General features: G+C 40.4%; 1 protein-coding gene across 3 annotated transcripts in view; it reads right to left on the reverse strand.

Moving 5' to 3' along the window:
* Window positions 1-10,316: 10,316 nt before the first annotated feature.
* ptp4a3a (protein tyrosine phosphatase 4A3a) overlaps window positions 10,317-27,976 on the reverse strand; it is a 31,644-nt gene continuing 13,984 nt past the window's right edge. For 2 of the 3 annotated variants that reach the window (XM_017481065.3, XM_017481066.3), the window contains exons 2-6: window positions 22,667-23,147; window positions 20,458-20,550; window positions 18,218-18,348; window positions 14,167-14,241; window positions 10,317-12,610 (exon numbers count right to left, since the gene is read on the reverse strand). In XM_017481065.3, coding sequence (XP_017336554.1) covers window positions 12,493-12,610; window positions 14,167-14,241; window positions 18,218-18,348; window positions 20,458-20,550; window positions 22,667-22,771 — 522 coding nt within the window. In that variant the 5' untranslated portion in view covers window positions 22,772-23,147 and the 3' untranslated portion in view covers window positions 10,317-12,492. The remainder of the gene's footprint in view (window positions 12,611-14,166; window positions 14,242-18,217; window positions 18,349-20,457; window positions 20,551-22,666; window positions 23,148-27,976) is intronic. The other variant, XM_047158812.2, reaches the window with a different exon arrangement.

Genomic DNA, 27,976 nt, shown 5'->3' on the forward strand with positions numbered 1-27,976 from the left:
ACACCTTCTGACCAATCAGATTCGAGAATTCAGTCATGTTGTTGTATTTTGGACAAACCATGTTCTAGACACGGGGAGCTGTTTTTAATTCAGGAAGGTTTCTACACACAGATTTACCGGTTTCTGTAATCTCGGCAGACGTAGAGTCGGGGCACCCGATCCCGGACTCGGACTCGGACTCGAGTCCAATTGTGAACGAACTCGAACTTTCTACTTGAACTTGAAAGGGACTCGAACGTTTTGGACTCGGAGTACAGTCGAGTCCGTGTCATGTGTAACATGAAAATAAAGATGAAAAATAAATAACGTAGAAATTAACATAACAAGTAATTAATGAATGTCTTCCTGCCTGATCAGGGGGCTTTCTGTGCGGACCTCATCGTGCGAGTGTGACGCCTACAAATGTATTGTCACAACTGTGAAGTGGTTTAGTGTATTGCCCTGTATAAAAGGAACAATTTGAATGTATTTTTGAAATGGATTTGAGTAGTATTTTTGAGGGTGCAATTTCTTGATTATACCACAAGGGGGAGTGTTCATTTATGTAAGCGCTAGTACGGCTGCGCGATGCTTCCGCTTCTCAGACAGAGAACAGCCTGCTGAGCGATCACAAGTAACATCTCCTGTGTCTGATTTTCCTGTACAAAACAGGACACAATATCTGCTCACAGGTTATTCATGCTTGAAGCCTGTAACACGAGTACCGATTTGAGTTCTCTTTAGCGGCTTATTACGCTTGGACGGTCGAATAAATACACACACGTCATGTGAAAGCGCAGGCATGGATGAGTATTCGTGCAAACACAGTCGGTCATGTCTTAAGTGAATGTAAACAGTCGTGGGAGAAAAATCTGAGGTGTGTCAATACAGTATATTGGATCTGTTGCATTAGGTCTTAAAGTGACAGCAGTCTAATAAACCTGCTGCTGTCTGGGTCATTAATGTTCATCAAACAACAAAACACACAGAGAAATCACTCACGCACTCATTCGACTGATTCACTTCAGTAAATTTAAGAAGAATCACTGTGTGACTGTATATGTCACACAGTGAAGTCTATTTTATTTTACATTTACATTAATGTGCATGTACATTTTACATTAACTGCTTCATTCGATTTTCCATAGTATTTCTTACTTGGATATTACTATGAAAATCATGAAATAAGATTGTAGTCGTATCACCCGCCCCTAAACATTAGCATTTGATGATTCCAGTCTTGAATTTCACATAAAATGTGAGATTTACTTCTTAATGTAATTGTAGTAAATATATATCATTTTAGGAATTAAAATGAAAAAAGTTACAAGAACTGAGCTGTGTTCAGAAACGGTTTGTTGTGATTGATAGACAGATTAAAAGCAGTAATAAAGCATGAAGCTTGTTGTTATGACCTGCTGCTAAATATAACTCTCTCTCTCTCTCTCTCTCTCTCTCTCTCTCTCTCTCTCTCTCTCTCTCTCTCTGTCTCAGTCTATATAACTGTGGGGGAGACGCATCGAATCACTGAAATGTCAGCTCGAACTGGAGGACACGATATCGTGTGATACAATAACAACACAGCTTCATTTGTGTTTTCATACACTTGTAATATAATCAGATTTCTACATATACCTCCATATCCATTTTTTTCTTTGAAACCATTTTATGATAGGAAAACAGTTGAGGTGCTGATGACGTGAAATAAAAATATTAAATGGCAATGGCAAGATGTAAAAGTGGTTACTTTTTTTTTTTTTTTTTTACATTTATGTTGGCATTGGTTTGTTAAGGTTAAAATATTACTTTAACAGCTCAGTGTTGAGTTTACAATCGCAATTTCACATCTTTTTTCAATTGAATTATTTTCTGGACTCGACCCGGACTCGGCCATTAAGGACTCGGACTTGAGTCCAACTCAGCCCCTTTTGGACTCAGACCTGGATTGGTTAAGGACTCGGTCTCGACTTAAACTCGACAAAGGTGGACTCGGACCCAACACTAGGCAGACGTGCTTAATTTGCTTAATACGTATTTATTGGGATTGTTAGAGAAATAGGAGAAGCCAATTTGCAAATTTTAGACAATGAGAAATGAGACAAAACATGGTTCATAAGAGTCAGTGTAGGTGGAGGATTCGCAGACTGGTTCTAAACTGATCACGTACAAGTAGGTTGAAAAGAAATGACCTTTCAGCGCGTCAGTTGCTTTAATGTGGTCTTGTAGTGCTCTTGAACTTGATCCAAATGTGATTTTAACTCTTGAACATGGGGAAAAGAGGCATATCACTAATCATATACAATATACCAACCAGAGTTTTGTACTACAATATTGATCAGTACCAGGTCAAATTTTGGACAGATGATGTTTAGCATTTAAAACAATAAGCACTTGCTTATACTGTCAGAGATTTCCCCTCACAAACACACATGAAACAGTAAACAAAAAATCTGTCAACCCACTCCAGTGCGCTCAGCAGCCCGAAGCTCGACTTCACGGGTTTTCAGACTTTGTTTACTGTTTCACGTGTGTTTGTTTTGGTTTCTGTAATGTTATTGGTTTGTTCCTAATGTCTCAACTTTTCTGTGTTATCCCCTTTGATCACGTTTACTATTTAAACCCCTTGTGTGTCTTTGTCTGGGGCGAAGTGTTGTGCGTTTCTGTGTTTTCTGCCAAACCCGTACCATTCCTTTGATCCTTGTTTCACGGTTTTGATCCTATTTCGTCCTCGTGTTTCTCGACTCTTATCTGTCTTACCTTATCTTTAGTTTATGTCGTTTGACGATCACCCGACCCTCTGCCTGTTTACTGACCACGTAGTTGTCACTACCCACACTGCACATAAGGCTGACTGTAAGCTGCTAAAGCACTCAGGAAGCTCCGCATGCCTCTTACCAGTGGCACTGTGTACTTGCACCTTCAACATGGCCGTAACATTTGCGTACTCCTTACTTAATTTGGCATTCGAGAACAGTTCCTTGTGATCTGTTGAAAAACGATAGCCAGAGTTAAACAATGATATACCGTAAGTATATTAGGTGTCTATTAGATATGCACCGATACTAAATTTCTCAGTCGCTACCGAAAAACGATTAATCAGAGTGATACCGGCCGATACCGATACCGATAGTTTGGCGGTTCTGCCTTTTATACCTTCTTTTAAATGTATAATAATTAATTCCACAATTCTGAAAGAAATGCATGTAAAAACTTTATTCTCTCCATTTCAACGAATTGTTTCACGGTAACTGTCCTCATAAACAGAAAACACATCACTCACATTAACATGAACACATTAAATAAATTCTGAAGATTAAAGTAAGATGTCTGAACTTATTGAATGTTATTAATTCATATTAACGTTGACTGAATTCTAAAAAAAAAAAAAACCTCCTGTTAGTCTCACATTCACTCTCCACAAACACAAGCATTTCTACTTCAGCACTGACATCAACCTGGTAATATATAACATCCACTTTATATATATTAACATTAACTGGATATCAAATATACTACTCTATAAATATACTTTTCTGTCATCTTCATTTAAATCTTTCAACGGTATACTGGCGCTTTAATTCAGCCTGAGCAGCGCGGCAAAACAAATTGTTGAGACTCGACGCTGCTTCCCTGCTGCTCACGTCCAGTGTAGAAGCGCTCATTCGTTAACATGCACGCCAAAAGAAATACGCACTGTTTCCGCTCTGCTGCAGCGTCTGGTGTACAAGTTTATGAGTGCAGAGATTACAGAGCTTACAAACTGCAGTTTTGTCCTCATTCCACACAAGAGACATCATCTTTACACACAGCACGGATTCGAAGTGTTTTCCTGCAATCTTTCGATTGACAGGATATAATCGGCCCTGATCGTCGGGTGTTTTTAAAATATCGATAGCCCGTAGCGTGAAAAATCGCCTTTATCGGCCGATACCGATTATTGACCGATACATCGGTGCATCTCTGGTGACTATAGACATATTGCTCAAGGAAAAGGAATCACCGCCAGCATCTCATTATTATAAGCTTTCCATCTCGTTACTATCAGAACAGAATCTTGACATTACAATAAACTTTTCGAGAATCCTTCGTAATATGTATGTCCTAATGACAATGGTCAACACTGCTGACCGAAACTCTTATAAACATGGAGTGATATTTTACAAATTCTGTCAATTACACCATTTGCCAGAACCATTCAATTGCTACCCAGATCACGTATGATGTTCTTATTACAAGAGTTATCTCATAACAAGATGCTTTCGACGAATAACAAGATGTTTTTCATGTAACAATGAGACACTTTATTGTATTTTCTTCCTTCCATGGCAAGTTTTTCTGAATCTGAGGGTGCATACATCTTGGTTTTGTAAAGACTTTTATTTGTATGAAATGGGTAAACGTGATGACGGCCACAAATAAGGATTACAGGAGTCCACCGTTCATAATAACAAAAATAATCGAGTACTATTTCGCACATTTTCTTACCAAGCATATCATTTGAGAGTTTTATTTATTTATTTATTTATTTATTTATTTATTTATTTATTTCAGCTAAAGGTCGAAAATGCCGGCTAGGATCAGTGTAAATAATTAACTGTTTGCAGCATGATAGCAGTGTAAAAATTAAGTTGCAGTCAACTAAGTAAAAACTAGTTCAAAAAGACTTGTTAAATGGCAACAGCAAATTTGAAGATGATGATGATGATGATGAAGATGGAGTAATACTCACACAGAATCCCTAGAACACAGACCGCTATTAAAGCACCGAGCAGGACGAAGAAATAACCAGCCACTAGGTACTTCATTGCTCTTTTAGAAGACGTCGGTGTAACTTTTATCTCAGCGTGGTCAGAGAAATGAGAGAGGAGTGAATGGTTACTTCACCATTTTTTGTTCCATGGAGCAGAGGATCAGCCGTCCATCTGCAAAAGAGGCGTAAAAATGTCCCCTGATCCCTCCCCTTACATCCTGCAAAATATAAAAACACGTGAAAACATGCCGCTTCTGTAATGTACTCTTCCACTAAATTTCAGCATTAATGCACATTTCATGCAAGTGTTATCTAAACTAAGTGTTTAGTGTATTGTTTATTATTGATTATTAAGCTGTATCATAACGCATTATCACCAACAATATTTGAATGGCAATAAAAGAATCTGGAATTTTGAATCTTGGCGATATTTGATCGGATTTTTTTGTTTTGTCAGCACACATGCTGTCAGGGAGTGGCACAGTGGTAGGTCAGCTGCTGAGAAACATACTGAATAAACAATAGCATTCTTCAAAGTTGCAGGATGATGATGCAATGAATACACTGCATGATATCAGGGGTACTGCCATGTCTGTAAAGATGCCCCTAGCTACCTATGCCAGCTATAACAGAGTATCAAAATATTAAGGCCATAATATCTGAAGACCGTATGTATACTAACCTACGAATACATTCATAACGTGTTCACATGTTATAATGTGTTCATGAAGCATCATACACATTACAGTTGGCATTACAGTTTATAGCCGTCTATAACATATAATGCATTTATACATGGTTGACTGCAGTATAAGTGGGGTGTTGTAGTATGTTGTTAAGTCGTAAAGTTTTGTAGCATGTTGTAAAGTTATACATTGCTGATTTTATGAATATTACTTATAATGTAACATGCTAGCAATCCCTAATACATAATAAGTAAGTATATGTAGTATGTTGTAAAGTAATTCAGTATGTGATAAACTTGTAAAGATTTGTAGTATGTTGTAAAGTTTTGCAGTATGTGGTAAAGTTTTGTATTACATTGTAGAGCTGCAATGTTTTTTTTTTTTGCATTATGTTGTAAAGCTGCAAAGTTTTATATTATGTTTTAAAGCAGTAAAGTTTAAAGTTGTGATAAAGTTGCAAAGATTTGTAGCATGTTGTAAAGCTTTGCAGCATGTGGAAAAGTTTTGTATTACGTTGTAAAGCTGCAAAGTTTTGCATTACGTTGTAAAGCTGCAAAGTTTTGCATTGTGTTGTAAAGCTGCAAAGTTTTGTATTATGTTTTAAAGCTGTAAAGCTGTGTATTATGTTGTAAAGCTGTAAAGTTTTGCATTATGTTGTAAAGCTGTAAAGTTTTGTATTATGTTTTAAAGCTGTAAAGCTGTGTATTATGTTGTAAAGCTGTAAAGTTTTGCATTATGTTGTAAAGCTGTAAAGTTTTGTATTATGTTTTAAAGCTGTAAAGCTGTGTATTATGTTGTAAAGCTGTAAAGTTTTGCATTATGTTGTAAAGCTGTAAAGTTTTGTATTATGTTTTAAAGCTGTAAAGCTGTGTATTATGTTGTAAAGCTGTAAAGTTTTGCATTATGTTGTAAAGCTGTAAAGTTTTGTATTATGTTTTAAAGCTGTAAAGCTGTGTATTATGTTGTAAAGCTGTAAAGTTTTGCATTATGTTGTAAAGCTGTAAAGTTTTGTATTATGTTTTAAAGCTGTAAAGCTGTGTATTATGTTGTAAAGCTGTAAAGTTTTGCATTGTGTTGTAAAGCTGTCGTGTTTTATATTACGTCGTAAAGCTGTACGGTTTTGTGTTCTGTTGTAAAGCTGTAAAGTTTTGCATTATGTTGCAAAACTGTAAAGGTTTGTTGTAAATTTAATCTTCAATAGTATGTTGTAAAGATGCAACATGTCAACAATCCATAATGCAGAATAACTGTAGCTATAAAGTGTCACAGATTTTTGTAATTCTTTTGGAAAATGCATATATGAATGCTTATAACATGATGCGAATGTATTCATAGTAAAATTATAATAACGACCTCCACAGACTGCTATATTACATGAGCATTAAATTTTAACACCTCTAAACGTGGCATATGAGAATAGCTAATTGCTCTTTCTGCTTATTTCATGCAGACTATCTCTGGATTAGCAATAAGTCTGTTACTTTTAAACAGAAATGGTTAGTAAAGATATGACACAGCATTGAAATGCATTTTAAAAAGTATTAGAGTGCATTTTGTTACAGTGAATCTCAGAACATGCTCCCTCGTTTTGCTTATTTTACATACAACTGTCTTCTGATTCATTCGTCATAGTATAATTAGTGATGTTTTTATATGTAGTGTCTTAATTTGTTTTCAGACTTAAGTCTGGGAGTGCTATCACCTCTGAACTTAGTGTGTTCTGTCATAGAGACCCACCGGACCAAACCATAAGAAATGAGAAATACGGGATTTTTAGAGATAATCTCGGCATAAACCTCTCATGATTTCAATATGAATTATAATATCTTCTACTGTTCAAGTGTTCTGGAACAACTTGTACTCTCTATGAGCTGACAGAAGGTATGTGGAGTACATCGGTCACATTTAACATAGACTTAAAGAGGCAGAGATAAACCAGAATGAACATAGACTTCAGCAAATACTCATAGAAACAGAGGATTACAAGAATGAATCAGCTCACCACCAGAATTTGATCATTCGCATTTCATGTCCCAGCAAATGCAAAACGTTTCCTTGTACCTTGTGCAGTTTGTTCCCCTTCGGTCATTTATTTAACCCGGGATCCATTTCGGAACGTTCGGCGTTCCATTTTGGTTAACAACCCCAGCACTGCTCCTGAAATGTTCCGGGAACTATAAAATGCAACGTTCTCTAATGGTTATGTGACAACTCACAAGGAACGTTCATTAAAGTATGCTTTTGCGAACTAATTTTTAAAACGACACTCTAAAGTGCTAAGAAAATGACAGCAACCGTCTCTTAGTGGAAAATCTCAAAGTTCTTAAAGTTTTCTTTTATACTAAACTAGCACACAATTCGTTTAGATAAACATTTACATAGAAATCACAATATATACAGGAGGTACTGTCCAAAATATTTTGGGAATGCACCTCAATAAATATTCCATATTACGGACATCATGTGACTATTCAGGTTTAAACAGATGTTTTTCCACTGGTTTAGTGACTTTAGTGTCTAACTAACAGCAACAACCTTGTCTTTTATATTAGTGTAAAATAGCATTTTAATCACATATGTCTGATATCTATAGCTATTTACAGGATGAGTTAGTAGTTCATCTCTATGTTGTAATCATTAACTTAAGCTAGAAAGTTGCAGTAGTTAAAATTAGATATATATATATATATATATATTTTTTAACTTTATTGTTTGTAATTGTTAAGGTCGTAAGCTGATCACATTTATCACCGCGTATCCATTTGCATGTGGATGCACTACAGGGTAACATTAATTATAGCTTACATTTATAACAGAAAATAACTAAGACCTCATTTTTTTTTTTTCATAACACACGTTATTTACTAACTCTTATAGGCTGTTTCCTACTTTGTGTTACCTACCAAAATAAAGGCTATGTCTATAGACTAATGACGCTCTCGGAAGCGCAGAGTTTTGCTACATTTGCTAAATTTAAATGTCAGTGTAAGTTTAATATGTTGTAGGCCTGTTATCGTGGGAAAGTTGTTACCAGGCTGCTTTCTGACTCCATTCTGTTTTATGATGATTCTTCTGGCAATTTTTCCAGCTGTCATTTGCATGAAGTTGATAAATCCTTGACTTGCTCTCATCGGCCGTTTGTGCCACTCTCACTCCCACAAGCCTCTGCACAGGGATTTCACTTATCTCCAAAGAAAATAAGTGGGTGAAATAAAACAGCTGCAAAGTGAACGTTTCATCAACTGCCAAACTGCATAGCATCATCAGAAAGCTCTTCATCTCCAGTGACTTTTCCATGTTCAGTTTTTACACAGTAAAATGACGAGACACCATCCTGGCTGCAAACATTTTGCGTATGTAAGTATGTTTACATATACAGTTGTGTCCGAAAGTTTGCACACCCCTTGCAGAATCTGCTAAATCTTAATACTGCTAACAAAATAAGAATGATCATAAAAATCCCATGTTATTTTTTTTATTTAGTCCTGTCCTGAATAATCTATTTCACATAACAGATGTTTACACATCGTCCACAAGACAAGAAAATAGCTGAATTTATAAAAATTACCCCGTTCAAAAGTTTACACGCCCTTGATTATTAATCCCGTGTGTCGTTACCTGGATGATCAGAGACTGTGTTTATGTTTTGTGAGAGTTCTTCATGAGTCCCTTGTTTGTCCTGAGCAGTTAAACCGCCCCACTGTTCTTCAGAAAAATCCTCCAGGTCCTGCACATTCTTTACTTCTGCAGCATCTTCTAGCCCTTTCCAGTAGCGGCTATATGATGTCGAGATCCATCTTTTCACACTGAGGACGACTGAGGGATTCGTACACGACGATTACAAACGGTGCACACATTCACTGATGCTCAAGAAGGCAATACAATACATTAAGAGCCAGGGGGATGTAAACTTTTGAACAGGATGATCGGTGTAAATTGATATAATTTTGTTTAAAGAACTTCTTTTTTAAATTTTTTTTTTTATTTATTACTGCCCTTCAGATGTTAAATAAGATAGTTACATGTCTCCCAGAAGACAAAATACTAACAATTTACACCGATCATACATACATACATATCAAATGCTAACATCTTAGCCTGTAAACATGTCTTGTGTAAATCTGTGAAGCAGTGTTTGAATTACACTGAAACTATCAGCGAGTCACCACCAGGGGTCACTACACATCTGCCACGATTCATCAGATTTACACCAAAATTAGAACCATCTCAGTTCTAAAATGTACAATAACTAGATAAAAGGGGTTAGTTTAATCATGGTAAAAGCTCTGGCGGTATTTAATATGTAATCAGATTACTGTGAATTATGAAAAATAGGAAAGTTAAGATAATGAACATGCTCTGTTAGAAATGGTGATTGAGGACAATGAAAAGCTAACAAAATAACTGTATGTTGTTGTTTTTTTTAAAAACAGATTTCTTACCATGTTCAAATATGGTGAATTCACGGTGGAATTTTTTTAAAAAGGAAATATGAATGCAAAATTCAGAAAAAGATCTAAGAAATCGTGTCATGTAAACCAAAATCTTTTTAAATCAATTCAATTAAAACTGGAGTCAGAGCAGTTTATGGAAGAACAGAAGGATATATTTGAACAAACCTACTTATTGTTAGACTCATTTTTATTCTCTTCAGTGCAAACGTTTTTGTCTTATCTTAACAAATTATTAATTAATCAAATAATTCTGCAGTGGGCTTGGACGTCCGTGTGTGCACGTGTGTTCTGAGTTCTGTCCGGCAGATGGCAGCACTTGCACACACTCGCATCTCCAACGCTCTAGCGGTCGAAGTGATGAGCTGGCAAGTCCAGAGTGTGCATGAGTCATGTCTTTACTCACACATGGTGATGCAGCCATCTCATATTACACCAAGTACGACGGAATGATTCATAATCAGCCTTTATTATTATTATTATTATTATCATAAGCATCTCTGTACAGCAGGAGGTATGTGTTCAAAAGCAGACAGAAAAGTCTTAAAGCCGTCCATGAGCTCTCATTCGGGGCCGTGTGAGGACCTGAGGTTTTGAAAGATCTTTTCAGAAACACATTAAAGTGACATCTGAAGTGATTCATCTCTGCGCTTGAAAGGAGAATATACAATATAAACAGTGTGTGACGTGATGCAGAGTTGAGGTGTGCATCGGGACATGACCCCGACAAAAATGTCAGAGGAACTTATCGGTTAGATAACTAACTCAAACAACAAAGAAAGCGCACTGGTATTTCTCAATACGTGTTGTTTTCTGTCCACGGCTGAGATCATCTTTTAACGCCCAAGTTACATTCCAATAATCAAGAACACACGTACCAAGAACAATAAAAAACCGGGGAAGTGCTCTTGATCCTCCTCCAAAAACACTGAGGACACTCTGATTGGTGACTTGCCCATGAGAACAAGCTGAAAGTCCCACGATTCGTTGCGGCATCATCGCTAAAGCGTAACACTCACCTCAGACCCATACGTGTACGTTTTTTAAAGTCGTACAATCATACAATAGTTAGTTCACTAATGTGCACTAATCTGATTGGATAAGCGGCGCTCCAAGTGTGCTGATGTTTAGTAGAACAGCACTGGTATCGGTACATAAGACCGTGTGTATCACGCCGCTCGTCTGTGTTCACGACGTCAAATCACGATCCGAAGAACCGTTCGTCACGTCGAAACCGTTACCACACGTTACCGTGGCAACACGGAACGCTCTATCCCGCAGCGGCTTCTTCGGGAACTATTTCTGCCGACGGGGCAAAAAAAAGAAACAAAACGTTTGTCCATATTGTGTCTGAAATGTCAGTTACCTCATATCGATCTCCTGCGACCGAATCACGTATATTCAGTATAACAGCATTACGCTGAATTATTTTAAATCACATGGCGCACATAATCGATGTTTTTTTTTTTTAAACGTATAGTACAGGGCTGAGAAATGAATAATATAGCGGTCGAATCTGCTCACTTGGTACAAACGACACATAATATTTAAAAAGAAAAAAAAAAAATCCGTTTCATTAGATGTACTAGCAACAATTAAATTGGAATGAATTTCTTTCGACCGTCATCTTTGACTGTACCAGTCTTTATTGAAATGTCACCTCGGTGTCAGATCTGAAACCGTGCCTTGGAATCGTACATTTACATATAAACGTTTTCCAGGGAAACCAAAACGCTTTCGAACAACACGGGTGATTGTAAATACGTGCCGAACGTTCGCGCCGTACACGGCAGATCTCAAACACGGATACGGTAAGTGCGTTATTCGTTGTCGTGTTGGGAAGGACGTACTTCTCGGGTCCGGTCTTCGTCTTCATTAGCGCAGGAGTATGACCGACTCGGCTTGCGTGGCGGTGCGCGACGTGTTTACTACATTCGTTTGGCTTATTGGTTTATTTTGTGTGTGTTGGGATGGGGAAGATACATCCAACTAAATTCATTCGAAAATATCATAAGCGTGTAGAAAAAAAAATAATGATGATGATGATGATGATGGCAGAAGTGGAATAAAAACAGAAAGTCTTACACACGCTTCTCTCTACTGCAGAGTTCACAAAAGCCTTCATGTATTCCTCTTTCTCAGAAGCTGCAAAGATTTTGGCCAAAGGAGTTATGAAAACGCAGAGGAGCCCCTACTATAAATCCTCTCCGTCCATTTCCACGCCGGGCTTACTCACGAAATGCCGAAGCATCGCGGGGGAATTAAAGAGTAAGCGGCAGTATCTGAGACGACTTGATAATGAAACGACCTGAGACTTCACAGATAAAAGAAAGTGATCAGGCAAAAAAAAAAAAAAGTTTCCCATGATTCCCCTTGGCTCCGTATCAGCTGGTCAATCAGTCAAAGGTCACCTTCTTTGGTGCGCCTTACGGACCCTGCGGTGACCTTTGACCTCTCTGAGAGTCGTGGCAGTGTTCACTCTGTAGTGAGAGCGATTTGGGGTTTAGGCACAGACAGGGATTGAGTCAGACCGAAACGGGGCTGTGCTTCGAGCAGTTCGGCGAAGAGCGCCCCGGTCTGAGAAGTTCGGTACCGGCATGGTTCGGGTTCGGGCGCAGCGTTCAGGTCACATGAGGCAGCACTTGTTCTTGAAGATGTGTGGGTGTTTATAGCGCAGTCTCTGTTTGGGTCTGTACTTCTCCAGATAGGTCAGCTGTTTGCTGTTTATCGCGCCACGCCGCTTCCTGTCAAGGCACGATTGGTAAAGCACGTTAGACGACATGAAACAGGTTCACCGAGCAAATTACATGCAGAAAATAGTTACAGATACAGTTTGTTCACGTGAGCAGCTTCGTCATGTCTTAATTATTTATATATAACGGTGTAATGTTCAGCTGCTGAAGTGAAATTTTATGATGTTTTGAACCGAAATAAAGCTCGGATACCGCTTAGCCTTCCCACGTAGCATCACGTGCACAAGCGAAGCAAAAGTACAGGGTTAAGTTTGCGAGATGAAGCGTTTTTTCCTCCTTCTCGTTCTTTCTCTTTCACAAGAACGAGGAGTTTTACGGTCTAGACAGCGTCGGGTTCGAAAGCATGCAGTACTTCAAGAAAACTACACTTGTAGGTGTGCTGGAAAATATTTCCTGGTGGGGTTGTGTACTGTGTCCTGGTGTGAATTTAATAACCGCACATTCTGAAATGTTTTATTCCTCCTCTACCACACCATGAAAAAAACATTTACTTATTTATTGCTCAAAGACTGACTAGTTTTTTTTATCCGTTTACAGTTACGTACATGTATACGCTGAATGTCCACAAAACAAGCCAATTCCCGTTATCACTCATGTTACAGCAGCTATAAACAGCCGATCCCGCCCTCCCTTTCTCTCGTGTGAAGTTAAAGTGCACCTGTTATGGTTTTGAAACGTGCCTAATTTTGTTTTAAAGGTCTCATTACGAAAGATTTACGTGCATACGAGGTTAAAAAACACTTTAACGTGCTCATAATTTAAACGGCAGCGTTACCTCCGCCTCGTGTCACAAACGACTCCTTAAATGATTCGTTGTAAAGGATTCGTTCTAAACGCCTCCTTTCAGAGAGCGTACCCTGCTCTGATTGGTCAGACGTCCCAGTCTGTCGTGATTGGTCTACCGCTGTCAGCGAGCGGCCGATGAAGGTGATTTTTTAGTTACAAACCTACGTAGGTTTGTACGAGAAGTAAAGTCTGGAATCACTAACGACTCGTTTCAGCTGTTCAGAATCGGTTCCTTCTTCTGGGAGTCGATAACTCCGTTTGTCGTGCGCTTTGATTTTTTAAACTTCGCAGACGTTCTTGCATTCGCAAACAGCTACGTATATAATACACTACATGAAAGCTAAGATTTGAAAAACCATAATAGGTGCGCTTTAATAAGACAAAATTGCAGCGTGTCATATTACAGAGAAACTGCAAACTCCTCTGCCCTGAAGACTTTCCCATGCTAGACTGTTACAAAGCTCTGACACTGGAGACTCCTTCAATAAATCGACGACTACACGCGTTTCTAATTAGTTTACGCGCAGCGTCTAGCGTGTAAATCCCTCCGAACGAGCCGTCGCTATAGAAACGACACCGTATTTATATCATGACCGCGGCACTCGTATCAATTTGTGATTTATACCACGGTCAAAATGATCAACATCTCCCGACCAATCAGAAATCAGAATGCCGCGGCGCTGCGGTGAAACCGAGGTTGGCGTCGACAAGTGTGTGTGAAAAAACAGTGCAGGAACACACTGGAACAAAGCTGCACGTACTGTCTGATGAACTGGATCGCATCTTCATACTTCATCCCACACTCAATGAGAGCCAAAGCTACCAGCACCGGAGCCCTGCGGAAAAAACACGTAAAAAAAAACTCGTAAAAGACGGGGACACACAGCCCTCGCACAAACAGATGGCTCTGTGTGTGTGTGCGAGAGGAATAAAGTGAGAAAGAACCTCCCACTCACACACTCGTATACACTTTATCTATAACAAAACGAATCGTGTTTCTAAACGCTCGTGAGCGACGCAGACAGCGCCGAAGCACTTAACTAAATATATTCTTCGAAATACGCAGTCTATACGGCTCATCCTAAACACTCACATGGAGTCGTTTTCTAGGAACTACTTCGCTTCTAAGAACAAAATTAGATTCTAAGAAAAACGAAAAGGCTTCTGGGAAGATCTGCTATAAGTAATTCCCCCCCCCCCCCCCATTAGTCAAACCTCACTGTGTAAAGTATACACTTTGTATACACATGTGGTCTGCCTGTTTCTTTTCTTTTTTTTTTTTTCCCTTTCAGAGAAAAACGCACAAGCGCGGTACAGAGTGTTTGGCGTAGGAATTGGATGAAAACGAAGACGGGCCAAGAAAACACTGGCACCGTTTCAAAAATCGAGGTCAATTCCCCGCGGAGAGGGAAAGACGTGCGTCAGAGGCGGGGGTTTTACCGCTCCGAAGACGTGAAACAGCATGGAGAGGCCCGCTGCCTCCGCGCATCGCTCCACTTTTTTTAGTGCATTGTCTTGGACGTCTTCTTATAAAGCAGAAATATGTCTCGTCTACTAAGAACGTTTTTTTTTTTTTACTTACTTTTTTTTCAAAGCACTCTGGGAAGTTACATATATTTCTTTTTTTTTTTTTCCGTCGCAAAGGTCTTGAGGTCATCACGTATACATATATCAAACTTAATAGAATCGAATTTTCTTGATTCTGATTGGTCAGAAGGCGTTGGTTCATTTTCTATAACAGCAGCTCTGACGCACGTCGCGAGTTTATGTTAATGCGCTTCTTCTAATGCGTTATCGTGTCTATAGTAACAACTTTTCAAAGTTGTTTCCATAGTAACAACAACTTATAGTAGCGACGTTATAGTACATGGTATTTAGTAACTTATAGAAACAACTTCTATAGTAACAACGTATCTTTTCTAAAGTACAGTAACAGCAACAGAGACTTGTACGGCAGATGCTCCGTTAGAACGGTTATAAAACCGTGTATGATCGCTGATTCAATTCGATTTTATCCGTGTAGCGCTTTTAACGATGGACGTCGTCTCAAAGCAGCTTTACAGAAACATATAAACACAGGATACGGATTTTAAGTGTGTGAATTTATCCGTATTGAGCGAGACGGTGGTGAGGAAAGAGATGATATGAGGAAGAGACCTCGAGAGGAAGCAGACTCAGAAGGGAACCCGTCCTCATCTGAGTAATAACGGATAGAGTGAAAGTAAGAGAAAGTTCATGATGGTGTTTATATGAAGTCTGTTTGTTGAACTAGTCCACTGTTCACTAAAGGAGACCTGAGTGCAGAACTGTATGTAGTAATTGCAGTCCTAAGATCATCGCAGCAACCGTAGTCCCAGCAACCACAGCGAGAACGTCCATGTGGAATTGAGGTCCAAAACCATTTCCACGCTACTTCAAGCGGTACCATTTTGATGTGCTTTGATAAGTTTTTTTTTTTGTGACGCGACGTTTATTTAACATTTTTGTAAGGAGTCTCCAGTATCAGCGCTTCGATTCGGTATATGCTGTCAGCATGAATACGATACGGACGTGCTACGTGGCACCGATTCCGACGGCTCTTCTGCGCCAGTCCCGTTGCATTATGGGATAGCGCAGTATCCGCAGTGTCCAGCGCTTCCGTATGGCAGAATCTTGGAGGAAGCAGAGGGTCATCCGGGTATTTCTCACCTACTGTTTTATCTCGGTAACACGACGAGCTGCGTTTTTTATTTGATTTATTGTTGTCTTTCAGAGAGAGAGCAGGAAGTCAGTTGTTTGGTGGACATTCCACAACAGTCCACGTGATATAGAAACGAACAAAAAGTATGACGTGTCGTTTGGTGACGAATAAAACGTCGATAGCGATGGCAAAGATGGCAAACTGCTGTGCTATAAGAGGAGTGAAGCAGCTCGGGATGTGCTGGTACTGGAAAATATTCATCACACCACCTCGTCATTGATTATTTTCTTCAAACAGCATGTCCCCAAACGTTTTTATTCCTTACATGCTGAATTGACAGTGATGCTTTTTTTTAATTTAAAGACTGTGTTTTTTTTTTTTTTTAGCTGTATTATAAATCCTTGCACATCTTTTAACACCTGATATTTATTCACGTTGTTTTTCTTATGCATTACAGTAAGGTTTATCGTCCCTACTTTTTTTTTTAGCCACCTTTTTGGATGAATATAACTTAGCATTAAGCAAAACACACATGGACTTGTGTGTGTGTGTGTGTGTGTGTGTGCGCGCATGTGTGTGTCAGATCCAGTAAAATCCTCCTAGACCCCTGCTGAGGACCTTAACCTCCCACTGAACGTCATATAAAAGGGGACGCTCTGCGGATATACAGTAAACACTGCATTAAATATAATAATGATAATAAAATAAAATAAAAAAAGGCTTTTCCTGTTCCGTCTTTATCTCTAATAATACTGCAGCAGCGTCACAGCTGACCAAACGTGCCACGAGTCGTGTTGACTTTGGCCGAGCTCTCTGTCCAGGCTCAGGGCTTCAAATGGGCATCGTGTCACCCACGCAGACGAAACGGGACGAGGCCAGAGAGGCTGGTCAACCCTGGCTGCGGTCGCTGGAGAAAATCAGGCTCATGGGAGAAAAGTGGTTTATGCTCCGGAGAGCACGCAGTTCACATTCTTTTCCAGATTGAGAGTCGAGGCAGAGCGAAAAAGGAGGTTGGTGATTAAGGGGCACCAGACGATGTGTGTATAAACTTCAAGCTTTCTAAATTACACGTTTGATACGCACACACTTTATAACAAATGCATCCCAGTGTGAATAAACTTTCTTTAATTATAGCTTAAGTAGCCATTTGTTTTTTTTTGTTTTGTGTGTGTGTGTGTGTGTGTTTTTGGCATGTGTGTATTTCAGAAGCGTCTAGGAGGTTTATAATCCAGTCCTAAAGTCTTGCTGTGAATTGACCACAGTCACTAAAGAGATTCTGTATTTATCGAAAACGTTTCTAAGCCATTACAATTCGCCTTCTCAGATCCTGCTTCTCAAATAAGAGGCCCATGTTCTTCACTGACGTACTGGAAAGTCCGAGAAAGCGCGTTCTGATCCGACTGGCTACAATCGATATCGGGTGTAGGTCGTTAAGATGCGAGTAAGGACACTTGGGGACGTGCTGTTATAGGGAAATGATCAGCCATGTGATGGTGTGATGAAGACCAACATGAAACGGAGATACTTGGTACGTTTACACGGACAACGGTAATCCGATATGAACCCGATTAAGACGATACTCAGATTAAGAAACTAGCATGTGAACAGAGATTATCGATGACCTTAATCCGATTAAAGTCATACTCGAAGTAAACACGAATGGAATTAAGACGTGTGGAGTATTCCTGTTTTAGTCGCATTATCGGCGTGCGTTACAGACGTGTACACACCTTAATCACACTATTAACTCGTGTGGGAGTTTTCACCACATTCTGCGACAGGACGCGATCACACACGGCAGCGCTCGACCGTTTAACGGCAAACAGGAGAGCACGTCCAAAACCACGTACTTACCTACTATATAGCAGGAGAAATACAAGTATCTGACGTATCAAGTCCCTGTGAATGGGTTTGTCACTACGGAAATGCTAACATATTAGAACGAGTGCTTTAAAATAACCCTGTGATTCGCCTTGCAGCTGTACGTACCGTCATATATAACTGCTGCTATGTAAAATTCATTCATTCATCTCTTGACCAATCAGAAACGAGGATTACGTTTTCAGGTGGCGTACTGCGTGAGCCTTTGGTACCGGTTTCGGATCTGACTCTACGCTGGATGAATGACTGACCTGCCGAGGCCCGCGACACAGTGCACAGCCACGCAGCAGCCCGGTTCCTCCATGAAGCGTCTCCTGAGGAGGCTCAGCCAGTCCTCCACCACCTTGGAGGGAGGAGGAGCTCCATCATCAAACGGCCAATCCTGCATCAGAAACACACCACAACATGGTCAGGACCCGGCTTTCGAATCTAAAGGTTTGGGAAAGTGGGTACATGGCACCTTCTTAAAATGAATGCTGGAATGAAAGAAGAGAAACGCAGCCTTTGTGCTACTTTGATACTGTGTGTGTATGTGTGTGTGTGATAGAGAAATGAAGGTGTACTGATGTCATTTATGTTGGGTAAACAATCATGTCTTGCTTGGTGTATAATTAGGAAGCGGATTATTGGTCGCACACACACCAGGTCACGTACACATGAGCACATAATCAGGGATTCAAGAGCTCACAAGAATGAATAGTGTGATCAAGCTCATTAAAATCAGGCAGGTATTCAGCTTTAAAGGACAGACACACTCCTCTCAGGATTTACACACACACGCACACACACCCCTAGAACGCTGCTGATTGTCCTCAAGAGGGCCTTTGCTCATCAGCACCAAAAGGGTTTGGTCTCTTGAGTGAGAGATCACAGCAGCACAATAACAGCAATAAACACACACCGTATAACAGCAATAAATACACACTACAGGTGAAACAACTGTGTAAAAACCTGTAATCATCCTGTATCTCACACACACACACACAAGCACACACATTAATAAATACACTCTACATAGTCATAAAGCCATGCAACTGCACTGATACAGTTCCATTCAAGTAGTACTGTAGCTGTAATATACAGTGCCTTGCGTAAGTATTTACTCCCCCGCCCTCCATATTTTATAGTGTTACAACCTGGAAATAAAATGGTCTTAATTGGGATTATATGTCGTTAATCTACACAAACCAACCCATAATACTGACATGGGGGAAAGTTATAATTGCATAAATATTCACCCCATTTGCTGTGAAACCTCTAAAAGGTACAGAGGCCACGCCTCCTTTACTGGGACTGACAGGTACAGAGACCACACCTCCTTCACTGGGACTGACAGGTACAGAGACCACGCCTCCTTCACTGGGACTGACAGGTACAGAGACCACACCTCCTTCACTGGGACTGACAGGTACAGAGACCACACCTCCTTCACTGGGACTGACAGGTACAGAGACCACACCTCCTCCACAGGGACTGACAGGTACAGAGACCACACCTCCTTCACTGGGACCGACAGGTACAGAGACCACGCCTCCTTCACTGGGACTGACCGGTACAGAGACCACGCCTCCTTCACTGGGACTGACAGGTACAGAGACCACGCCTCCTTCACTCGGACTGACAGGTACAGAGGCCACGCCTCCTTCACTGGGACTGACAGGTACAGAGGCCACGCCTCCTTCACTGGGACTGACAGGTACAGAGACCACACCTCCTCCACAGGGACTGACAGATAGAGACCACACCTCCTTCACTGGGACTGACAGATAGAGACCACACCTCCTTCACTGGGACTGACAGATAGAGACCACGCCTCCTTCACTGGGACTGAGGTACAGAGACCACACCTCCTCCACAGGGACTGACAGGTACAGAGGCCATGCCTCCTTCACTGGGACTGACAGGTACAGAGGCCACGCCTCCTTCACTGGGACTGATGATTACAGTCTCATTACAGGCTAATTTAAATCTCTGCAGCTGTATCATAAATATTCAGATGCCAGTTCTTCCCCAAGCTTCTTTTCCTCAGCTAAGCACATATCGAGCACGTACACACACACACTTCAGCTCGGTGCTTTTTGACTGAGTCAGGGCCAAACAGCAGTGTTACACAACAGTTCTCTTTCACGCTCGCCTTTCTTCTCACAAAGTCAGAGAAAAAAAAAAATAATAATCAGAACGAGGAAAAAAAAAGGCAGGGAGCACTGAAATGGAGGCCATTTCCATGGCAACAGGAAAAACGTTGACGCCGGTAATCAGAAACACGTGTAGAAGCTACGAGGCGGACGGCTCAGTGCTGCGCAGACAACGTGCGTGCGCGCACGTGTGTGTGTGTGTGTGTGTGTGTGTGTGTGTGTTTCATGAGGTGTGTGAGAGCGTATCACATATAACAGTTCCACATCTATTTAAGGCCACTTGAAAAGCTAGAGCGATACGCAGAGACTTAATATCTGACTATACTACAGTGTGCATGAGCCTAAAACACACTCACCACCACGGTGATGCCGTCCTTCTCCAGGGGCGTTTTGTCGTAGGTCACCTCACACACACGCACCACTGTTGTAGCACCATACTTCTTCAGGTCCTGAGACAGCAAGAGCAAAAAAATAAAGAAAAATTTACAAACCATTTAAACATACATACAAATAAAAGTGTACACACGCACCAATGTAAGAGGATCGAGCCATTTGAATGAAGCAGATGGATATAGTGTATAGTGCGTATAGCGTAAATCTGCACTGACGATAAACCCCGTTTCTCTGAAACATCTTCAAGTCCTGCTTCACTGAAAACTGTTTCTATGAAAACTAAGTGCACTTTCATATGCTCTCTCTCTCTCTCTGTCTCTCTCTCTCTCTCGGTCTCTCTCTCTCTCTGTCTCTCTCTCTCTCTCTCTCTCTCTGTCTGTCTGTCCATGTGCACACACCTTTTTTTTTTAATTAAAAGTACACATACACACTTTTTTTTTTACTACAATGTTGTGTTTCAGATAGACGGACATACACAGACATGCAGACAGACAGAAAGACAGACAGATGGACTGAAAGCGAGACAGACAGAGAGAAAGATGGAAAGAGAGAGACGGACAGAGAGAAATATAGAAATCATCCAGTGTACGTGTGTATGTGTACGTGTGTATGTGTACGTGTGTATGTGTATGTGTGTGTGTGTGTATGTGTGTGTGTGTGTATGTGTGTGTAGTCTGTTTCTAGCCCAGCACATGCTCTTCATCAGCGAACACATACACACACTGCATCACATTTTACACCATGTGAGCACAGTCAAGGGCCATGTCTCCGTAGCAACAGAGGTTTCACGGTGTTCTTATAAGGCATATAATCTGACTCAATATGCACTATTAAAATTGTTTGTGTGTGTACATGTGTGTGTGTGTGTGTGAGTGTGTGTGTGTGCAGTATGTGTGTGTGTGTGTGTGTGCGCAGTATGTGTGTGTGTGCAGTATGTTTGTGTGTGTGTGTGTGTGTGTGTGTGCAGTATGTAAATATGTGTGTGTGCACAGTATGTGTGTATGTGTATGCAGTACGTGAGTATGTGTGTGTGTGTGTGTGTGTGTGTGTGTGTGTGTGCAGTATGTTGCATGCAACATGTCAGCAACGTGAATATTTCCTGTACACCAGAGACACCCAAACTATTTAGGCCAAATCTTCAAACATAACTCCAGAGCCCTCATGATGGTGTACTGTTTCCCCACACGTACCGTCTCATCGCTTTCAGTCAGAAAACTCTGCTGAAGGAGGTCACACACACCCTACATTACCCACAATGCCGTTCTACGACCTGCTGACAGAAGTGCGGCGGGATTTAACGCTCACTTAATCTTTACCTAAGGAGACCGCTGCGGCGGCGCTTTATTCGTTCAGTCTGACTGGCGCTCTCATCTCCTTATCGGGACACGTTGCTCTAACAGACCGGTTTCCAAAGTTTCACAATTAAACACGTTTTGCATCACTGTAAAAATACTCTTCAAAAAAACCGAACCGGTCTGAGGGAATTCGAATGTGACTAACAGAGTGGTCATGTGACTCTGTAGCCTCGCCAGAGTAGTGCTGGGCGATATGACTCAAATATCAAATCACGATAACTGAGGACATTTCTACGATACAAGATGAGTGTCACGATGTATAACTTAGCTAACAACCTCTGCAAAAGAGTAGTAAAATAAACCAAAAAACGTTAAAGAGAGTTCGACGATACTTTCCTTTAAAGCCAACAAAGACGAAGATTAAGTATTTAAAAAATTACGTCAAATCAACGGCATCCATTCGGCACCATTTAATTTGTAATTATTTAAAAAAAATTCAATAAAAAAACCCGTCACATACCGACGATATCTCAGAAAAGTGTATTGCGTAACCATTTATCACGATATATATATATTATATCGATATATCGCCCAGCCCTACACCATAGGAAACATATGAGGTTCGGTATATTACACTGCTTACTAATGCAAGGAATAAATAGTACGTCGAATAAAGTGAACACAGGCGTATTACAGAGAATACAACCCTGCTCACACGGACAAAGTATATATCAAAAATACTGCTGGTATTTGAAAATAAAAAGCGCATAATGAGAGTGTATGAAGGATGAAAGGATGAGACCGAGCATACCTAAAATACTTCGACGGTAACAAGACAAGAGCAAGAGCAAGAGCGTAGCTGGGTAAAATCGGTCACCTCTTTAAAGCTGTTGAGCGTGGAGTTGGTGGGATTGTGCGTGATGAGAAATCTCATGTTCTTGTAGCACACCTCCACCGGCGCTGGTCTGTTCATCCGCGCCATGCTGCGTCGTCTTCGGGACCAACTTTACACAAAAGCCGAAGGGGTATTTGGACCGTCCAGCTTCCGTGTTTGTCTGGATTTTAATATGGATTTGATAGATTATCGATGATAAGGATACACGACTCAATCAGTACACCTGGGATCCAGTTCTTTCCTGATACAAAGCCTTTAAGACGGCTTCCTTTTGCCAGGAGGGTAAAATCACCCCATCGGCTAATAGGTGTGTACGGAGTCGTGTTTAGAGATCAGTGGAGGTCATCAGGTTCAGCAAAGAACATCGTTCAGCGTGCCGAATGTGCCGATGCTGAGAGCAGCAGTAAGAGCCGGGCATCTGAAGGAACAGCATCAAAGCGTGGCACCATGGGAACTTGAGTATCTGGACAGGGACAGAGACAGAGAGAGAGAGAGAGCGAGAGAGAGAGAGAGCGAGCGAGACAGAGAGCGAGAATGTCAAAATGTGAAACATCAAGGCTAATTCAGCTACTTATTGGATTTTTATTTCATGATAAAATGATCACACATTCAATTACACACTACCCAAAGACTCAATCAATTTATTTCTATAGAAATACTTCCATCATTTAATAATAATAAAAAAGGAAATATATATATATATAGTTCAAAGGCTGAGCTTGGCATTGAGATAAGCTTACTCAGAAAAAAATTTGAAGGCCCAAACAAGAATTTCAAAAACATTACAAAAACCGTATAATGAATAGCCTAATGAATTGAATATATACAGTGGGGGGGATTAGTATTGGACGAGTCAACATTTTTTTCAGTAAATATATTTCCAATGAGGTTATTCACATGAAATTCTCACCAGACTTTGGTATTAACTCAAGAAATCCATACATATAAAGAAATCCAAACATATAAAGAAATCCAAACATTAAAGTCCACAGTTATGTGTAATAAAGCAGAAAATTAATTGAACACGTTAACTGAAATGTATTTAATACTTAGTGGAGAAGCCTTTGTTTTGTAGTGACAGCTTTAAGACGCTTCCTGTATGAAGAAATTAATGGGCCGCAGTATTCAGGTGTGATTTTGGAAGGGCCACCCATGTCTCATCTTCATCATCCAGCAGATTCTTCTCAAGAGTCTCCCGGTAAAGGCCTCCATTCATCGTTCCTTCAGTTATATGAAGTCTGCCAGTACCGTGTGATGAAAAACAGCCCCACACCATGATGCTTCACCTCCACACTTCACTGTTGGTGTAGTGTTTTAAGGGTGATGTGCAGTGACATTTCTTCTCCAAACATGGCGTGTAGTATGACAGCCAAAAAGTTAAATTTTTCTCTCGTCTGACCAGACTACACTCTCGCAGTATTTCATAGGCTGGTCCAAATGAGTTGTAGCGAACTTTAAATGAGCTTCGACTTGCCTTTTCTTCAGTAATGGAGTCTTGCGAGGTGAGCATGAGCAGTGGAGTGCATTGCCTATTGTTTACTCTGTGACGATTGCACCTGCTGCTTCTACGTGTTTCTGGAGCGCTTTCCGAGTGCTCCTTGGCTCTTGGGCAACTCTTCCGACTATTCATCTGACTCCCTGGTCAGAAATCTTGCGAGGAGCTCCTGTGCAGAGTGTTGTTGCTTCCTCTTGTGGATAATGACCCCAATGGTGCTTACTGTAGGATTCAGAAGTTTTGAAACACGTCTGTATCCGATTCCATCGATATGTTTAAGAATAAGAATTCATATTTGAAGGATATTCCAATTGATATTTTGCAATTATTCAGGAAATTGTTCAACCATGACTTAATGTTTCAGAGGGGTATAAATATGAGGTAACACATAGGTCAAATTCCCTTAGTCATTCATAACAATGGGTAAGAGCAAGGAATATAGCTGTGATGTGCGGCAAAAGGTTGTTGAGCTTCACAAAATGGGAAATGGCTATAAGAAAATAGCACAAGCATTGAAAATGCACATTTCCACCATCAGGGCAATAATTAAGAAGCTCCAGTCAACTGGAAATGTTGTGAACCCACCTGGAATTGTACGTGTGTCTGTATCGTCTCAAAGCAGTGTGAAGAGGACGGAGAAGTTAGTTGCGTGTTGCGAAATACAGTGCATTTCTAATTCAAAATTCATCAAACTCTATTATATTTACGAAAATGTCTTTGAAAAAGCCTCTGCAAACCTTCTAGTCAGAAACGAAATTCTTTAACGGTCATTTCTGCATATTTATGAGAAATAAAACATTTTAAATCCTTTTCCTTTTTTCATCCTGTCTTTGCCAGCAAGTGGTATTGAGATGCAAAGCTGCCAGATTATAGCTGCTAATTGCTTTCAAAACATTCAAAATCGGCTTCATTTCCTCTCCTTTAGGACATCGTGTCGTCTCTTCTATATTTCCGTTATATACGTGCCACAAAATTTTTTCACCCATTAGTGTGATAGCGATGTTTTTGTACCCATCACGCTGTCACAAAAGGAGAAGAATATAGATGGGTAATGTTCCTCAGAGCAGCTGGAAACAAAGCTTTAGTCCTAAATCAGTGAAACAATGGTGACTCCACTTTGGGAGTAGAGCCTTCTACCATGAGATGGTAGGCGAAACTCTTAATGAGCTCCTCTGAGAAAAGGAAAGTTCAAAGGAAGTTTAAAGTCTTAAAAGGATGCAAGTTTTACAAAGTGACAGAGCTGTATCTTAAATCTTAAAGCATTGATTTGTGTTTTTTTTTTTTTTTTTTTTATAGCTGTACATTTTATAGGGTTCTAGTCTTTGTGTATATATTTACCCGAATCATTTGTATTCTATTTGTATCTATTCACATAATAATCTACATACACTGTCTGAATCTTTCTCCTTTTTAACGTATCTTTGGGTGTGAGGATTATAGATATTACTCGACTGAGCAAGAAATGTCCGAAGATGAGAATATTTCATTGAAGACCTCAGTCGTGCTCTGTGGTTGCTCGGGAAACAGTAAACAATAAAGAACGTCTGCAGCACCCTGAGGTATCAGGACGAGGTTAATTGGGTGTATTGTCTCTGGCGAAATAGGACTTGCAAGGATCAAGAAAACAATCCAGCAAGCTACCTGTCCATCGCATGGGGTATGTTGTGTATTCCTTTGCTTTTCTTTTCTCCCTGAACTTCTGAGTGATGGGCACTCCATGTCCTCTTCTACAGAACAATTACCCAACCTTTTCCCATAAGAGCAAACTAACAAGTAAATATTTGCGCTGATGATTTTAAGAGCCGCCGTGGGCCTCCGAGACCCTCAGAGGCTGAAGCTTAAAAATAAACCAGAGCACGAACACGAGAGAAAAGAGCAGGATTGAGAGAATACACTTCAAATCACAGCAAAGAAAGGAAATATTTCTCAAGGAAACAGAGAAAGGGAAGAAGAGACTCCGTCACAAGAAAATACCTCCTCACACGTGGCACCCATTTTACATTAAAGGGCCTGACAAAAACAAAACCTGGTGATCTTTTTGCACATGGTAATAGGATGTTATGTGATTCCTGGCCTCCCAATAGGTCGAGTTGCTATTTTCACTCACCGAGTCCCTAAACAGTGCCAAAAAGACAACCCCTTCTGCATGTCACAGTTTTACATCAAGCCCTCATCCTGAAAGCTACTACCAGTAGATGCTACGCCAGATATACACTCATGCCCTGTCCACACGTACACAGATATTTTAAAATACCATTCCTGTCCACAACAATCCTACCAGCTGCATCTTCACCCAGGCCTTATCCAAAATCTCTGTGCGGCTTGAGTCTCGGAGTGATGGATTCAACATCTGTACAGCGGCTCCACATGAAAGTGTCATAAATTAAACAAAATGAAATTAAATTGCAAACACATTCTCCAATAAGAAATCACATACCACAGAGGAACTGCTTGGTCCATTCCCCAATAAGAAATCACAGACCACAGAGGAACTGCTTGGTCCATTCCCCAATAAGAAATCACAAACCACAAAGGGAATACTTGGTCCATTCCCCAACAAGAAATCACAGACCACAGAGGAACTACTTGGTCCATTCTCCAATAAGAAATCACATACCACAGAGGAACTATTAGGTCCATTCTCCAGTAAGAAATCACAGACCACAGAGGAACTGCTTGGCCCATTCTCCAATAAGAGATCACATACCACAGAGGAACTATTAGGTCCATTCTCCAATAAGAGATCACATACAACAGAGGAACTATTAGGTCCATTCTCCAATAAGAGATCACATACTACAGAGGAACTATTAGGTCCATTCTCCAATAAGAGATCACATACTACAGAGGAACTATTAGGTCCATTCTCCAATAAGAAATCACATACCACAGAGGAACTCTGGCTCAGTTGGTAGAGCGGGTTGTCCACTAATCGTAGGGTTGGCGGTTCGATTCCCGGCCTGGGTGCCTCCACATGTCGAAGTGTCCTTGGGCGAGACACTGAACCCCAAGTTGCTCCTGATGGTAAGCTAGCGCCTTGCATGGCAGCTCCTGCTACCATTGGTGTGAGTGGTGCTTTGGATAAAAGCGCTATATAAGTGCACCATTTAACTATTTGGTCCAATCTCCAGTAAGAAATCACAGACAGAGGAACTATTAGGTCCATTCCCTAATAAGAAATTACAGACCACAGAGGAACTACTTGGTCAGCACCTGAGACAAACTGAATCCTATCGCATGCAAAACTGCAACTGGCATACGCAGGTTGATGCCAAAGTTTTTGAAAACAAAATTTTTCCCAGCCACACAAAAATTCACCAACATTTCGCCACCTTTAAAGGCGTTTTTCGAGAATCTTCACTTTGTCTGAACAAAAACGCAGTTTTCAAGAACATTTTTTCATATTTTTTTAGAAATATCCACATACACGTGGACAGGGTTTCAGGATTACATTACCCATCAGGCCCTGCAGCAGTGTTTGAACTAATGGGGGGGGCTGGATGGGTTGCCAGACCCCCCACAAGGCCCCCAAAAAATTAACTTGCCGTGTCCCCTGGTGTTTTGTTGAAACTAGAAAACTAGAAACAAACAAAGTCCGTTATTTGTTCCAGTTTCATAAGTAGATTTTTTTTCTCGTAGATTCAAGATTTCTTAGATTCAAGTGACTTAAGGCAGTGTCAGCACTACCACTTTCTTCATTTATACATTCACATTTTTCACTGATACTGTGGTTCTTCTTCTTTTCCTTAGCAGTGAAAAAATTTCACCAGCAAAAATAAATAAATAAATAAATAACA

This window comes from Ictalurus punctatus, chromosome 12 (genome assembly GCF_001660625.3).
Source record: "Ictalurus punctatus breed USDA103 chromosome 12, Coco_2.0, whole genome shotgun sequence".
NCBI lineage: Eukaryota > Metazoa > Chordata > Actinopteri > Siluriformes > Ictaluridae > Ictalurus > Ictalurus punctatus.